The sequence below is a fragment of the Catharus ustulatus genome, chromosome 15 (assembly GCF_009819885.2).
Source record: "Catharus ustulatus isolate bCatUst1 chromosome 15, bCatUst1.pri.v2, whole genome shotgun sequence".
NCBI lineage: Eukaryota > Metazoa > Chordata > Aves > Passeriformes > Turdidae > Catharus > Catharus ustulatus.
In genome coordinates, this window is record NC_046235.1 from 16,057,307 (window position 1) to 16,072,401 (window position 15,095).

The 15,095-nt window shown below is 66.5% G+C and overlaps 2 protein-coding genes across 3 annotated transcripts; one reads left to right on the forward strand and one right to left on the reverse strand.

Annotated features, from left to right (window-relative positions):
* Positions 1-2,523: 2,523 nt before the first annotated feature.
* DBN1 (drebrin 1) lies at positions 2,524-13,666 on the forward strand. Its single transcript, XM_033073602.1, has 15 exons — positions 2,524-2,684; positions 6,834-6,889; positions 6,990-7,102; positions 7,267-7,341; positions 7,419-7,565; positions 7,726-7,803; positions 7,886-8,037; positions 8,178-8,241; positions 8,356-8,415; positions 8,570-8,684; positions 9,808-9,945; positions 10,980-11,111; positions 12,112-12,674; positions 12,755-12,857; positions 12,940-13,666. Exons 1-15 carry the CDS (start codon positions 2,599-2,601, stop codon positions 13,008-13,010), a joined length of 1,953 nt encoding a protein of 650 aa, XP_032929493.1. The 5' UTR covers positions 2,524-2,598; the 3' UTR covers positions 13,011-13,666.
* A 107-nt stretch (positions 13,667-13,773) lies between these two features.
* PRR7 (proline rich 7, synaptic) lies at positions 13,774-15,092 on the reverse strand. 2 transcript variants are annotated; one of them, XM_033073606.2, is made up of 2 exons: positions 14,535-15,092; positions 13,774-14,432 (listed from the first exon to the last, which is right to left on the reverse strand). In XM_033073606.2, exons 1-2 carry the CDS (start codon positions 14,836-14,838, stop codon positions 14,017-14,019), a joined length of 720 nt encoding a protein of 239 aa, XP_032929497.1. In that variant the 5' UTR covers positions 14,839-15,092; the 3' UTR covers positions 13,774-14,016. The 2 variants fall into 2 exon arrangements, with proteins under 2 accessions (XP_032929497.1, XP_032929498.1); XM_033073607.2 differs by having other exon boundaries at positions 13,774-14,405; positions 14,535-15,091.
* Positions 15,093-15,095: the final 3 nt, after the last annotated feature.

Sequence of the window (15,095 nt, forward strand, 5' to 3'; positions counted from 1 at the left end):
TAATTAATCTGGGGGGCGAAATGTAGCAAGGAGAGATGGGGAAGGGGTCAGACCTTAGTGGGGATCCCTGCATACCTGGCAGTATCCTCGGGTCCCTGTGCCCTGGCCCCTGTAGAGAGGATGAGGAGCCTTGGGGCACGCGTGGGCCACGTGCACCAGCTCTGGGCGTTCTCCGGCGTGGAGCAGCCAAGCGTTCGCTCACGCGATGCAGCTGCTGTCCCCAAGGACGGGTTTGAGGCCACACCGGCTGGAACAGGCTTGAGGGCAGCGGGTGTGGGGAAGCGGGTGTTCTCCTCCCTCTCCACTCTGACAGCTGGAACGGTCATTAATAATTGCAGCTCTTACCATGATGAGCAATTGTAAGGAAAATTGTCTTGCTCATCTACTGGAAGGTTCTGCCGGGGGCAGGAGCTGGCTGTGGGAAGCCAAATGCCTTCTGGCATCACCCAGATCGGAGCTGCAGTGCCACATCTTCTCACTGCCAGGTCCAGGAGTGCAAAAGCACATCAAAGATGGGGCAAGGAAAGTCGAGGGATAAAGACAGGCTGGGGCTGGGCCAGTCACTCAGACTGTGGCGCATGTGAGCAATGGGATGGTCACACTGAGAAGCAGCAGGACACGGGTACAACAAGGGACAGAAACAGCTGGTGCCTGCCTGGCAGGGCCAGCAGGAGCAGGGCTGAGTGCCTGCATGTGAGTCCCAGCTGTGCAGCCAAGGTCAGAGGAAGCACAGGGAAGGTGAGGTGGCTGTGGCCTCACGTGGGCACCACCTGAGCCAACCCCGGCTCGGCTGGACAGCAAGCCGTGAGTGGAGGGCAGGAAAGGGGCAGGGGCAGGCAGTCGTGCGGGACTGCTGGGGTAGCATGGCCTGGGAACAGGTTCTGCCAGATCAGCCCCGGGGTGCCCAGCTGTGGAGCAGGGCCAGGGCAGAGCCTGGGTGCTACAGCCAACCTGCCTCTCCCCGGGAGAGAGCCAAGCATCCCCTTGTGCCACTGCGCTCATGGGGGGCTTAGCTCTGCTTGGTTCCCGGTTGCCTCTGGGTTTTCCTGGTGACGCTTCTACCACCCAGGGTGCCTTTGTGCTTTGCCAAGGGCATCTCTTGCCCACCAGCTCTGCGCACCATGTGAGGAGCTCGAGCACAGGCAGCGGAAGGAGGGTCTCGGGTGGGCTGCGGAGGTGGAGCCTGGGGAGGGGCTGCAGCCTCGCTGCTCCGAGAACAAAGCCTGGCGGCGGCAGGCTCAGAGCTCCCACCACATCCCTGAGCGGGGTCCCACCACATCCACCCCCAAAGCCATCTGAGCTGCTTGTGGGGCGCCTGCCCCGGTCCCAGCCCCCGCGCTGGCCCCGGCAGCTGCTCCACAGCTGCTCCCAAACTCTCAGAGCCTCTTAGGGCGGCTCCGGCTCTGGCCTCTCTCGGAAATGCTGGTGCAAGGAGGGCGTGGGGGGAGTGGGCGGCACAGCCAGGGCCCGCGACACCCTGTCCGATGTCCCTCTGGGGTCATCCACAGGCTGCTCTGAAGGGCTTGTCTCGGGACAGGTCACTCCAGTAACATCCCCAACCCGAAGGAATCGGGTCCTGTGCGCTCTTCATTGCTGTTCTGGCACAGAGACCCCTCCAGCACGGTACTGGTTCAGGCTGGGGGCAGCGCCGGGGACAAGGAATCGCTGCCTGTCCTGGCAGGAGCGTTAGGACCTGGCTGAGAGCCCTTGCAGAGCCCTGGGTCAGTGCAAAACCAGCAGTGGGTTCACACAGAGGCAAAACCTCCTGGAAAAGGTGTTTGCGGACACAGCCTGGAAAGGTTCGGAAAGGACTGGGGGCTTGGGAGCAGTGGGCTTGGAGGGGCAGATGGGCAGCAAAGAGGCCCCAAAAAGGCTGCTGTCCGCTGACCCCTTGTGCAAGCAGCGAGGGCATGGCTGGGTGTGTAGGGCAAAGCCTACGGTGGCGTGTCCTTGGAGAGGAAACCTTGGACACGGGGGCTCGTCGTAGGGCAGCTGAGGGCTCAGGAAGCCTGATGTACCACGTCCCCTGGGAGCAGAGAACGTGGGCCAGGGGAGAGTCTGGGATGGAGAGGACCACCCAGTACGAGAGGTCTCCAGAGTGCAAGTCCCCGGGAGGGGCAGCACAGGATGCGGGGTCCCCAGGGCTGAGGAGAGCCCAGGATACGAAGTCACCCGGCGCGCAGGATCCCAGGAGGAGCTGAGCCGGGGTTCAGTGTCCCTGGGGCGAGTGATGGCCCGGGGCGCGGTGTTGCGGGGGCAGAGCAGAGCCCAAGCTGCGGGATCCCGGGGGCGAGCTGTGCGCGGGGGGCGGCCCGGGGCGGGGGCGATGCTGCCCGCACCCCCGGGGTCCCGGCTCGGGGCCGGGCGGCGCGGCCGGCGGGGTGCCCTGGGGGCGCCCCGGGGGCGCGGCGGGGGCGGGGGCCGGGCGGGGGGGCGGAGGGGAGGGGAGGGGGGCCGCCGTTCGCGGCGCTAGGACCGGGCGCGGCGGCGGGCGGAGCCTCCCCGCCGCTCGCCCCTCCGCCCGGCCGCTGCGGCAGTGTCTCGGAGGCGGGCAGGCGGCCGGTCCCTCCGGTCCCCCGGCAGCATCCCGGCCCCGCCATGGCTGGCGTCGGCTTCGCGGCGCACCGCCTGGAGCTGCTCGCCTCCTACCAGGACGTGATCGGCGAGGACAGCCCCACCGACTGGTGAGCGCGCCCGCCGCCGCCGCCGCCCCTTTGTCCCCGCCGCCGCCGCCGCCGCCCTTTGTGCACGGAGCCGCCCGGTAACACCGGCCGCGCCCCGCGCTGCGCCCCCCGCCGTCCCCGGGAGCCCCGGCACACAAAGGCGGGCGGGGCGGCGGGGGGTGTGCCCGGCTCGCCGCCCCCGGTGCCCGCACCTGCCCGCCGCACCGGGCCGGGGCGCGGTCTCCGCTTTGTCTGCGCCGGGCCGGCACGTGCGAGCGCCGGGACCCGCCGGCCCCGGGAGTCCCCGGCACGGCCCGGTCCGACCCCCAGCCGGGCGGCGAGAGCGGGGAGCGGGGGAATTCGCGCACAGAGGGGAGGGCCCCGTGGGGCTCCCCGGTGCTGGGCCCGGCACCGGTTCCTCGCCATTGTCTGGAGCAGGAGCCGCGGGCAGGGGCGCCCGGGGGACGGGGGATGGGGAGGAGATCGGGGCGCCCCCAGCCCGGCCCCGCTCCCGACCGGCCCCACCGGTATCCCGGCAGCTGGCGGTCCCGCTGTCCGGCGGAGCGAGGCCTGAGGCCGCGGGGGCACCGAGCATCCCCCGCCGGTCCCGCTACCCTCAGATTCCCTCAAGCTCCTGGGCTGCCACATCCCTGGGCATCCCTGGGGGGTCGTGGTGTGTCGGCCCGGGATTGCCCCGCCGGTCTGGGATTGCTGCTGAGTCGGGGAGGGGAGTGGCTCTCTCCACCGGGAGCCCCGGCTGCTCGCCCTGCCCGCAGCCCGGCGCGGGGCACCCGGTGTCGGGGCCGGCCGGATCCAGGCCCGCTGCAGGGAGCATCACCCTCTGCCAGCCCACCCGCATCTCCCAGCCCAGCCGGGTGCCGGGAGGCTGCCTGGGGCCATCTGCTCCGCGATCCCCTCCCTGCCCTCCAGGGTGCCTCTGGCATGCGGGGTGGGAATGCTGCCGGCACGCTGGGGCGCATCTCGCTGGGCAGAGCCGGGGCGCTGGACGGTGTGGGGTGCTGCTGGTTGCATGCTGTGCATGATGCTTTTGGTGGGGGGCGGACGGGGGGGGCTACTGTGCGCCCACCATCCAGCCAGGGGCACCCACCACCCCTCCGGGATACACCCACCACCCATCCGGGGACTCCCACCTCCCAGCTGGGCTGCACCCACAGCAGACGTCTGTCTGTCTCTAACCAGGTCCCTGCTCTCAGGACAGGGCTGGGTGGGCCTGGGCAGGTCGGGGTCCCCGCCAGCCCCCGGGGGTCTCCGGAAGGCCCCACAGTCCCGCTGTCAGCCCAAGGGCGCTGTGGGCAAGCGCCGTGTGTGTTGCCGGCCAGGCGGCAGCTGTCAGCCCTGGGTACATCTCGCTTCCCGGCATCCGCTGCAAAGGAGCCGTCCCTGCCAAAGCTGCTGAGAGCAGCAGAATCGGTTCCCGGGAAGGCGAGTGCCGGTGGCGGCTCCCCCACACACACCTCCAACGCTGATCCCGACCAGGCAGTGATCCCCTGCCATCCCCATCCGTGGGGCTGAGTTCGCTCCATCGTCTCCACCCGCTCCATCGTTCCCAGCCACTCCATCCCATTGTCACCGGAGTCCCTGCCTGTGGGACCAGCATCCCCTCTCCAGGGCCCCCTGCGGGGGTGCGGGATGAGGGGTGATGCTGGTGGGGCTGCATCGGGCAAGGTGATGGGGACAGTGCCACGGGGAGGAGGGTCCAGCCTGGCTGATCCTGGGAGGACAGGATCTCCTGGGAGGTGCCGGAGCCTGGCCCTAGGCCGGTACCGGGGAATGCCACGCTCTTGCCCGGCCGGGATCCTTCTGTTTAGTCTGGGATTCCCCCTTCTCCAGCCCGGTCCTGGAGGGTCCGAGCATCCCCTCCCCCTGCCCGGCCCCGCGAAGGCTGCTGGGGCCCATTACTCGATCGGAAAGGAATTTGGTGCTGCTTTCTGAGCACGCCGACTCCCTGGAGCTCCCAGCCACATTGGAAACACATGTGCCGGGGCTGGGGCGGGAGGCTGGGGTGATGTGACCCCTCCCTGGCCATGGCAAGGGGGGTGGGCTGCCGCGGGAGCCCCGTTCTGGCACCCGGGGATGCTGCTCTGCCTACACCGGTGAGCAGCGGGGCCATGCGAGGGCAGCGGGGCTGCGATCTCTTCGTTTGGGGTGATGAGGGATCTTCAGTGAAGCCCCCCGGCTGCAGGGAGCCCCCCCGAGCTCCACGGGGCATCTCCACCCACGGGTGACCCACATACCTGGAGCCCGGGGGTGTGAAAGGGCTGTATGGGTTGGGTGGAGGGTTTAAAACCCATGGAAGCGGGGTAAGCAACGCGTGATGCTGACAGCACCCGCTGTGACACAGCTGATCCCCACTGCCGGGGGTTGTGGTGATGCTGTTGGGCTGTGGGTCCCTGGGGACACCCTTGGGGATGCTACTGGCCCCAGCATGGCTTCCCTGTCTCCTGGAATGGAAACCTCCATGCTGGCGTGGAGTCAGGCTGTGCTGCTGAGCTGTGTCCACAGCAAGCCCCATCTGCCCTGGGAGCACCCCCGGGTGCAGGCAGCAGCCTTGTGCTCAGATCCCACCCAGCACGGCAGGGTTCTGGGGAAGGAAAGCAGGCAGTGGGTGCCCCCAGCACCCACAGGGCTCCCCAAGCAGTGATGCTGTGGCTCTGCCCTACTTCTTTTCTCCTATCTGCTGCCAGCTGTGTATCACTCTGCCAGCTTCCAACTTGCTGCTCTGGGCTCCCCCAAACTGCTGCCGTCCTCCCCCATTCCTGGGGGATCAGGGGCTGCATTTGCCACCCTCCCCTGTCACAGCCATCTCAGACGGCACTTTGCAGCTGTTCCAGGCCTGGAAGCTGGCGCCGGCTGGGGCGGCCGATTAGCGGGATCGGGATGTGCGGATTAAAGTCAATCTTGTTGGTGCAATTATCTGCGGCTCCCTGCCAGGGGCTCGGGGGGTGGCGGGTGCTGGAGGCAGAGGGAGGCCCTCTCCCTCTTAGGCACCTGCCTGCCTTCCCCCTGCTTTTTAGCTCCAGCCACGGCCCTGTTTTGGGGGTGGCTCTGCCCGTAGGGACCTTCAATTCCTGTTCCCGAGGCTGTGGATTGAAGCTGCAGGCTCGAGTGAGGACGGCTTTGCTCGGCACAGCGGGGATTTTGGGGCTCTGAGAAGCGCCGTGCGGGCACCACCAGCCGAATGCTGATGGGCAGGGCCGCCCACCCGCGGCGGTGCAGGGATGTGGGGGATCCAGCACGGGCGGCCCTGGCTTTCCGGGTGCAGCGCGTGACGGTGGCAGGCAGGTTTGGGTGCCTGCCAGGCCCCGCAGGTCCCCACTGCCTGCCTGCCTCCCCCGCTCCCCTCCACTAATCACCTCGTCATCGGGGCGAGCTGCATCCCAGCTGGGATGGGGGGGGTTGCCATGGTGATGGAGGATGCTGGTTGCCTAGCGACATCCATCCCCTCGCCCACCCGCCCTGGACCAATTTGGCATGCGTGGTCCCCCCTCCATCGCTGGCTGTGTGCCTCTGGGGAGGTGCTGGCTGGTGGGGGTCCCCACGGAGCCCCCAGAGGGGCTGGCCAGGGCACGGTGGGAGCGACAGGGGGTTTCCCATCAGCTGGGAATGGTTTCCAAGGAACAGTCTCCATGACGGCCCCATCACACTCTGGCGGCTCATTGATTTGCTGCTGCTGGTGCTCCGGCGTCCTCCCCCAGCCTGGTGCCTGCTGGGCTGGTGGCTCACGCAGCCGGGCACGTGAGTGGACCCAGGTCCTTACTGGGGCACAGGGTTGTCCCCAAACCTGGTCAGTAGCTGGGAGGGTCGTGAGGGGACAGGGATGGGTGAGCAAGTTGCTGTGAGACTCTGTTGGCTTGAAGCACAGCAGTCAGTGGGTCCCTGTGCTCAAGTGACTGTTCTGTCCCCAAACTTGGGATCCTTCCCCATAGCTGCCACCAAGGGCTGGGGAATAGGCCCTGCCCCACATCCTGTCTGCCTTGCCTGGCAGCCTGGCTCTTGGTGCTGCTGATAGATGAGGGGTTGTGGCTGTGTGCTAGTTTTGGGACAAACAGCCAGACCCCAGGACATGCCCTGACCTCAGTGTAAGCAGGATGGGGAGGTTGTGGGCTGCCCCACACTCCTGGCTTTGGCTCACCCATGGTGTCTCCCCAGGGCCCTCTACACATACGAGGATGGCTCTGATGACCTGAAGCTGGCAGCATCAGGAGGTAAGGTCCTCTGTCCCCTCCGCCGGCTCACCTGTGCCACTGTTTTCCCTGTCACCTGTTCCTGGTGCTGGGTGCACGTGGGCTGACGATGCTGTGCCAGGTGGAGGTTTGCTGGAGCTTTCCGGCCACTTTGAGATTCAGAAGGTGATGTATGGCTTCTGCAGCGTCAAGGACCCCCAGGCTGTGCTCCCCAAATATGTCCTCGTCAACTGGGTGAGTCTGGGGGCCATGCTGAGGGGGCTGTGCTGTGTACACAGGGCCATGGCTGGGTGTGAGGGGGCTGAGGGTGCCCCACAGTCCTGCTGCCCCGCTGTGGTCAGTGGGGTGGGGGTCACCCTGCTGCCCCTCTCAGCTCAGTCACTCCCTGACTGCCACAGGTGGGTGAGGACGTGCCAGACGCCCGCAAATGCGCCTGTGCCAGCCACGTAGCCAAGATTGCCGAGTTCTTCCAGGTGGGTGACGCTGGGGAGGGGGAAGATGTTGCCGTGGCAGTGATGCTGACCTCTGATGGCTTCTTGCACCCCACCAGGGTGTGGATGTCATCGTCAATGCCAGCAGCGTGGAGGACATTGACCCAGGGGCCATCGGGCAGCGGCTCTCCAACGGGCTGGCCCGTGTCTCCAGCCCGGTGCTGCACCGCCTGCGGCTGCGTGAGGACGAGAACGCCGAGCCTGTGGTAATGTCCCCACAGCAGTGCTGGGGACGGTGGCAGGACTGGGGTGTCCCTCCCGCCTGGGGCTCCTGTCCACTGCAGCCCCTCACCCCGTGTGCCACTTATTGTTACCCTCCTCGCTGATCCCAGCCCCTCCACCCCCCCTGCCTCTCCTCTGTCCCAGGGCACCACTTACCAGAAAACCGATGCCACCGTGGAGATGAAGCGGCTCAACCGGGAGCAGTTCTGGGAACAGGCAAAGGTGGGACACGGAGGGACAGCTGGTAGTCCCCAGGGAGCGGGGTGAGCTGCTGGGCAACCCCCTCATCCATCCCCCCCACCAGAAAGAGGAGGAATTGCGTAAGGAGGAAGAGCGGAAAAAGGCCCTGGATGCCCGGCTGCGGTTCGAGCAGGAGCGGATGGAGCAGGAGCGGCTGGAGCAGGAGGAGAGGGAACGGCGCTACCGGGAGCGCGAGGAGCAGATCGAGGAGCACAGGCACGGCTGGGTCGGGTGGGATGTGGGCACGGGATGGCTGCACACGAGCTGTGCGTGGCTGGGTGGGCACATGGGTGTCCCTCGCAGGACAGGGACTGGCAGGGGCTGATGCCAGCGCCTCTCCCGTTTCCCCGTTGCAGGAGGAAGCAGCAGAGCTTGGAGGCGGAGGAGGCCCGGCAGCGCCTGAAGGAGCAGTCCATTTTTGTAAGTGCCACGGCAGGACTGGGGCCAGGGTCGGAGCTGGGGCTGCCACTGGTATTACCCCCAGAAAAAGGCTGGGTGCCTCAGGCTGGGAGGTGATGCTGTGTCTCTTCCCAGGGGGATCAGCAAGAGGAGGACGACAGGCAGCAGTTTAGGAAATCAGAGTCAGAGGTGGAGGTGAGTGTGGTGATGGCCATGCCCAGTGCTGGTCCTCGCTCCCCATCCAGCAGTGCCCACAGCTAGATGGGAATGAAGCTGTGGGATGCACAGAGGGTGGTCTCACAGCCCCACACCACCAGGGTGGTGGGGCTCAGCCTCCCCATCCCCACAGGAGGCTGCTGCCATCATCGCCCAGCGGCCTGACAACCCCCGGGACTTCTTCAAGCAGCAGGAGCGGGTGGCATCGGGCAGCAGCGATGCTGTCTCACCAGGCAGCCACAGGACAGGTGAGGGGCTGTGGGGGGCTGTGGGCACGGGGGTGGGCACCAGGAGACCAGGGCACAGGTGAGTGCAATGTCACAGCTCAACGGGTTGCTGTGGGGTATGGAAAGACCAGGGATGCAATGTGGGGAGGGGGTGTACACTCTGCCATCGCTGGCGCTTTGGTTCTGGGTGCCAAGGGTATGAGGATGGCAGGGGACATCCTGCTCTGCTGTGCCACCATCACTGCCACCATCACTGCCACTGCCACTGCACCTCACGTGGCCCCTGCAGCTGGGGCAGCTTGTCAGGGGCTGGACATCAGGTTGTCTTCAGCAAAACGGGGCTCACCCTGCTTCCTGCTGGGTGTTGTCCACTCACCTGTCATAGCACTGTGCTTGCAGCCAAGCTGGCAGCATTGTCAGTGCATGGTGGTGGGCACCTGGAGGTCCAGGGATGTCTTGGGAATGCCATGGTGACAGCTAAACAGGGCCAGAAGAGAGTGAGGCAGATGTGGGTGCTGCCAGCTGGCAAGGAGTGCCCCATGGAGAAGCTGGGCTGCCCCACAGTGTTGGGACGCTTTTTGTGAATCTAGGGAAGGACTGTCTGTCCTGGTGGGTGCCTCCAGCCATGGGGCCGTGTCGTGGTGCTGTGCTGGGGGGCTGTGCCTTGGGGCTGTGCTGGGAGGGAGCCTGTGACCTGTTCTTGTGTGGTGTGCCATGGGTTGTGCCATGGGTTGTGCCATGGGCTGTGCTGTGGGGTTGTGCCGTGGTGCTGTGCCTTGGGGCACTGCTGTGGGGTTGTGCCGTGGGTCGTGCTCTGTGCTCTGTGTTCTGGCCGTGCCGTGGGTTGTGCCGTGGGTTCGTGCTGTGGGGCTGTGCTGTGGCTGAGCAGATAGTTGTTCCCACGGCCGTGTCCTGGCCTCTCTCCTCACCTGGCCAGGCTGTGCTGCCTCACATCCTTCTGTCCTGCTGCCTTTCCATCCTCTTGTCCTGCCATTCTCCCACCATGCTGCCTTCCACCCTGCTGTGCTCCCATCCCGGTGCCCTGGTGCTCCAGCCCCGCCACAACTGCGCTGAGCAGGGACTGACCCATCTCTTTGCTCTCTCTCTCTCTCCGTCCGTCCGTCTGTCTGTCTTTCTCTCACAGGTCGTCTGCACTGTCCTTTCATAAAGACAGCTGACAGTGGGCCACCTTCTTCCTCCTCCTCCTCCTCCTCCCCCCCACGGACCCCCTTCCCCTATATCTCCTGCCACCGCACTCCAAATCTCTCCTCTTTCTTCCCATGTAGGTAGCTGGGAGCTCCCGGGCACGCAGCTCCGGGGGTTGAGCCATGGGCAGCTGTCCCACAGCCCAGCCAGCCCCACGGCGCACCGGAACGGCAGCGGAGGCAGCACGGGCACCCCGAGGGGGACGGCACCCCGAGGGGGACGGGCACCCAGGCAGAGACCATGCTGGTCCCTGTGCCCCTGGGGGGTCATAGGGCAGGCTGTGTCCGTGGGTCAGATGGGGACAGGGTAGAGCTGAGCGTGGGGAGGTGATGGTCCACAGTGGGATGGAATAGACTGTGCCCATGGGGCAGCAGTGGATAGGACAGCTGTGCCCCGGATCATGCAGGACTGTGCCCATGGGGCAGGGTCGGGCAGTGTGGAAAAGGCTGTGCCAGAATCATGTGCTGATGGGGCAGAAGGGAAAGGGACATCTCTGCCCTGGACCATGCAGGTCTGTGCCCATGGGGCAGCATTAGGCAGTGTGGAAAAGGCTGTGCCCAGGAATATGTGAGGCTGTGCCAATGGGGCAGAGGGGGATGGAACAGCTCTGCCATGGACAAGACTGCAAGACGGCCCACAAGACTGTGGAGTGGAAAAGACTGTGCCCAGGAATATGTGGGGCTGTGCCAATGGGGCAGAAGGGGCCAGGTGGTTCCAGGGGCCATGTGGAGCTGTGCCCCCACAGGCACAGTTGACAGGGCTCAGAGCTGTGCCCACAAAGGCTGTGCTAGGGCACGGCTGAGTGATGCATGGGCAGAACCAGTGTGCACCAAGGCAGGTACGGGGCTGCCTGTCCCCTTGCCCAGCAGATGTGGGGGCTGAAACTCATGGGGGTGGTGGGGACACCTCGAAGAGACGTGGTGATTGCTGCACCCGTGGAAGCCTCCACCCCACCACCCAGGAGGGGACGATGTGGTGGCAGGTACAGAGTGATGAGCGCTTGGCAGCTCACAGCTGGGTTGGTGCGGGGCAGGAGCGATGCTGGGGTGCTGGTTTCCCCCCCTCAATGTGGGCAGCCCCCCCACGCCACCCCGTCTCCCTTGTCTGCAGGCAGCCAGTCGGACGCCTTCCGCAAGGCCTCGGCAGCGGGCTGCAGCCCCTGCGAGTCCAGCCCGGCCGCCACGCCGCTGGGCGAACCGGGCACCCGCGCGCCCGCTGACCAGACGCCGGCAACGCCCAAAGGTGGGCGCAGGGCTGGCGCTGCCTCCCCCTGCCCAGGGCTGCCGGGTGCATCCCCACTGCAGCCCTCTTGGCTCCGCTGCAGCCCTACCAACCACGCTTGCATGGCTCAGTGTATCCATGCTGTCTGCATCCCTCGGTATATCCTGCCTGGCTCTGCTGTGTCCCACAGCACATCCCCACTGCAGCCCCCTGGCTGCCTTTGCATGGCTCGGTGCATCCATGCTGTCCCATGTGCATCCCTCAGCATATCCCCATATCTCTGCTGCGTCCCCCAGCACATCCCCGCCGTACCTGCTGCTCTGTGCCGCTGCACCCCCGCCGTCTCTGCTGCATCCCCCAGTGCAGCCCCACCGTCATTGCTGCATCCCTGCTGCCTCCAGTGCATTTTCTAATGCCAGTGCATCCCTGCTGTCTCTGCTGCACCCCACGCCATGCATTCCCCCATCTCTAGTGCATTCCCCCTGCTCCGTACGTGCTGGCCCTCCCTGCTGCATCCCCCAGTGCAGCCCTGCTGTCTCTGCTGGGTCCCCCAGTGCGATGCTGCCCGATCCGCGCCGTCCTGCTGTACGTCCTTTTCAGGGCTGCTCTATCCCTCTGTGTTTCCCCTCTGCCCCACCGCATCCCCAGGGCACCCCAGCCAGTTCTGCTGCTGTCACCAGGTGTCCCTGCTGCGTCCCCACTGGCCCCTTGGCATCCTCTGGTGCATCCCAGATTTCCCTTCTGCATCTTCTCAGGGCACCTCTCCCGTTGCCTCCACAGCCCTTTCTGCCTCCCTGCCTCCCCAAGGGATCACCTTGCCCCTCCCCATGTCCCCTCACTCCCTGATGCATGTCACAATCCCCTCCCTGCCCAGTCATCCCCACCCATCCTTGCAGCAATCCCCATGCTGTGCCCAGTTCAAAGGACTCCAAATTCCCCTGAGCTGCATCCCTGTCCCCGGGTGACCCCCAGCCCTGGACGAGATTATCTGTCCCCACTGACTGCTGTCCCCTCCTTGCAGAGTCCCCCAGCCCCAGCGCGCAGGAGCCCGGGCCAGCCACGCCCGAGCAGCACTGGCCCTTCCCAGGCCCCGAGGACAAGGCCATCGAGCCCCCTGGGGACGAGCCCAGTCCCAGGCCAGTGTGGACAGAGGGGGGTGATGCCCTGGGAGACCTGGTGACCCTGGAGCCCACCGAGCCCTCCCTGCCACCCGTGGCTGACGAGCCCCAAACTGGGGAAGCCCCCAACCCTGAGAGCCTCATCGACCTGTGGCAGAGCGACGGTGCGACCCCCCCAGCTGCCTGGCCCCTGCCTGCTGCCCCTGTCCCCGAGACACCCCCGGCCATGCTGCCCGAGGAGGGGGCCCTGCTGAGCCTGGATGAGCTGCCGGAGCCCCCCGCCACCTTCTGCGACGCAGAGCAGGAGGATGAGGATGAGGAGGAGGCAGCTGGTGAGGGGGACCCCCAGTCCCAGGATCTGGGCTGCCAGCACACGCCCCAGGAAGACACCCCGGGCCGAGAGACGCCCCCCATCACCAACGGGGAGATGGCCCCCAAGGATGGGACACCAGGTCGTGGGGAGCAGGTGAGCATCACTGTGGGGAGAGCTCAGGGGGTGATGGGGGGTGGCTGGGGGGATCCTGACAACCTGCCCCCACCCCCCAGGCCAGCGAGGGCTACTTCAGCCAGTCCCAGGAGGAGGAGGTGCCCCCCCCCGAGGAGCTGTCGGCCAAAGCCCCCCAGCCCGTGTTCTACAACAAACCCCCAGGTGAGTGAGGACAGTGAGGAGGGGGAGTCTGTCCCTTTCTGGGACATCCCAAGCCATCCTGCCCTCTCTCCCTGTCCTCCAGAGATCGACATCACATGCTGGGATGCAGACCCTCTGCCCGAAGAAGAGGAGAGCTTTGGGGGGGCCCTGTAAGCCCCGGCCCCGCTGCCGGCACAGGCAGCGCGCCCCGGCCGGCGCGGGGCACGAGGGGGCTGCAGCCGGGGGCCGGGCCCCCCTCACCCCTCTGGGGCCCCGCAGGATGAGGCCTCCAGGTGGCGGCCGCCCCGCTGCAACCCTGCCCCGGGGCACCTTTTACAGCCCCCCCTTCTCCTCCTTTCTTTTTTAAGTTGTCGGTAGGAGCCGTGTCAGCCCCCCAGCCCTCCCTTAGCAGCCCCCCCCTCACCCCAATACCCCAGCCCCCCTTTGGGGGGGACGACACACGCTCGCATCCCCTGCCCGGCTGTGGGACAGGGTCCTCGTTCTCTTCGTGCCCCCCCGGGAGCTCCCTCAGTACTTTGCACGAGTTCAAAGAAAAAAAAAAAGAAATAATAATAATAAATGAATATGGCAATAAAGTCACCCGACCGAGGCAAGGCTGCGGCCAGCGGCGTCCCCCCCCCAAACCCCGGCAGGGAGCTGGTGTGGGGGCTTTTACCCCTTCCCCACTCCTCTTTTGCTGGGAGCCCCGTCCTCCCCTGCTTGGCCCCTGCTTGGCCCCTCTCCCCCCGTTCCCCCCGGAAACTTTTTGGAAAGCACAAGTTCTGTACCGGCGGTGTGCTCATGTCTGTTAATAAATAAAGCGTCTCCCACGGGGGCTGCAGCCTGCTGGGGCGGCAGGGAGGGCTGGGAGTTGGGGGGGCTACGGCTGCCTTGGGGAGGGGGCGGTCCCACCATGCCAGCCCGCCAGGAGGCAAACCCGAGCCACAAACTTTTATTCTCAAACTGTAACAAACAAAAAATTTAAGAAACAGAGCAGAGTCCGGGTCCCCAGCGCCCCCGGCCATGGGGGGGCCGGCGGGGGCCAGACGGGGAACCAGCCCCTTCCGCGCCGGCGGCGATGGCCCGCGCCGGGGCGGGTGTCCCTGGGGTGACACGAGCAACCGAAGTCCCCCACCCCCCCAGGTGCATGGCAAGGTCCGGGCGTCCCCCGCAGCCGCTGTTAGACAGCGGTAGTCCTGCCGAAGAGAGGCATGGAAACCGGGAGGTGCCAGGGTCCCGTCTCGTAGGTGTCCCTGCTGCTGAGCTCCGAGTCCGTCCAGCTGGGAAACATGCGTGGGGAGCACTCCTGCTGCAGGTAGAGGTCCGGGCAGGCAGGGCCGGGGCTGGCTGAGCGGGGCAGATGCAGCGCTGAACCGTAGCCGGCGTCCAGGAAAAGGGGTTTGTAGCTGGGAGGCTGCTCCTGCTTCTCCAGCCGCTCATGGCTCAGGAAAGGGGCGTTGATTTTGCGGTAGAGCCCCCTCGTGTCCATCAGCACCTCGCTGTACGGCGGGGGGGGCTCCGCCATCAGCAGCGCCTCCTCATAGCACGGCGGCTTTGACAGGTCCGACTCTGCAAGGCAAAGCCCCCCCCGGACCCCTGCTGCCGTCAGCGCTGCGCCCCGGCTCTCACGTCGTATCCCCCCCAAAACTGAGGCAGGCACGTGCTGCGGGGATGCGAGAGCCCCTCCCTGCTCCTTACCGTGCCGGCAGCTCCAGGGCCGGGGGGGTGGGATGTGGTGGGGGTGATGATGGTGATGGTGGGGCTCGAGGCGGAGGCGGTGGGGAATGGCGATGCCGGGGGGGCTGCCCCCGTAACCCTCGTAGTGCAGTGGCTCCATCTCCAGCGCGCGCAGGCTCTGCTCCCGCAGCCGCTCCTCCTGCTGCCGCTTCACCCGCCGCCGCAGGTAGCTGCAGAAGCAGCACAGCAGCACGATGAGGCCCCAGATGAGCCAGAAGCCCGCGAAGCAGGTGAGGAAGGTGTAGGTGCCCTGGGACATCACCATCTTGGCAGCCGGCCCCGGGGGGAGGCCCCCGCCTCTCCCTGCCCTCGGGATGGGGGACGGGATGCTCAGGGCGGCGGCAGGGTCAGGGAGGACCCGATGCTGTCAGGGCCGCCGAGGGCATCTCCCCGGGCCGTGCCCGGCGCCGTCTCCTCTGGCCCGCGGGGCGCGCCTGCCGTCAGGGGTCCGTCCTCGCCATGGAGCTGGGGGGGGCTGGAGCGGGTGGGTCAGGCCTGGGTGCGCCGGGCGGGCGGTGGGGC

Excerpts from the sequence above, each read along its gene's own strand:
- DBN1 (XM_033073602.1), top strand. The coding sequence starts at position 2,599 with ATGGCTGGCGTCGGCTTCGCGGCGCACCGCCTGGAGCTGCTCGCCTCC. Across the intron at positions 6,890-6,989 it reads GAAGCTGGCAGCATCAGGAG|GTGGAGGTTTGCTGGAGCTT; the intron begins GTAAGGTCCTCT and ends ATGCTGTGCCAG. Across the intron at positions 8,685-9,807 it reads ACCAGGCAGCCACAGGACAG|GTCGTCTGCACTGTCCTTTC; the intron begins GTGAGGGGCTGT and ends TTTCTCTCACAG.
- PRR7 (XM_033073606.2), bottom strand. The coding sequence starts at position 14,838 with ATGGTGATGTCCCAGGGCACCTACACCTTCCTCACCTGCTTCGCGGGC. Across the intron at positions 14,433-14,534 it reads GCCCTGGAGCTGCCGGCACG|GGGTCCGGGGGGGGCTTTGC; the intron begins GTAAGGAGCAGG and ends TGACGGCAGCAG.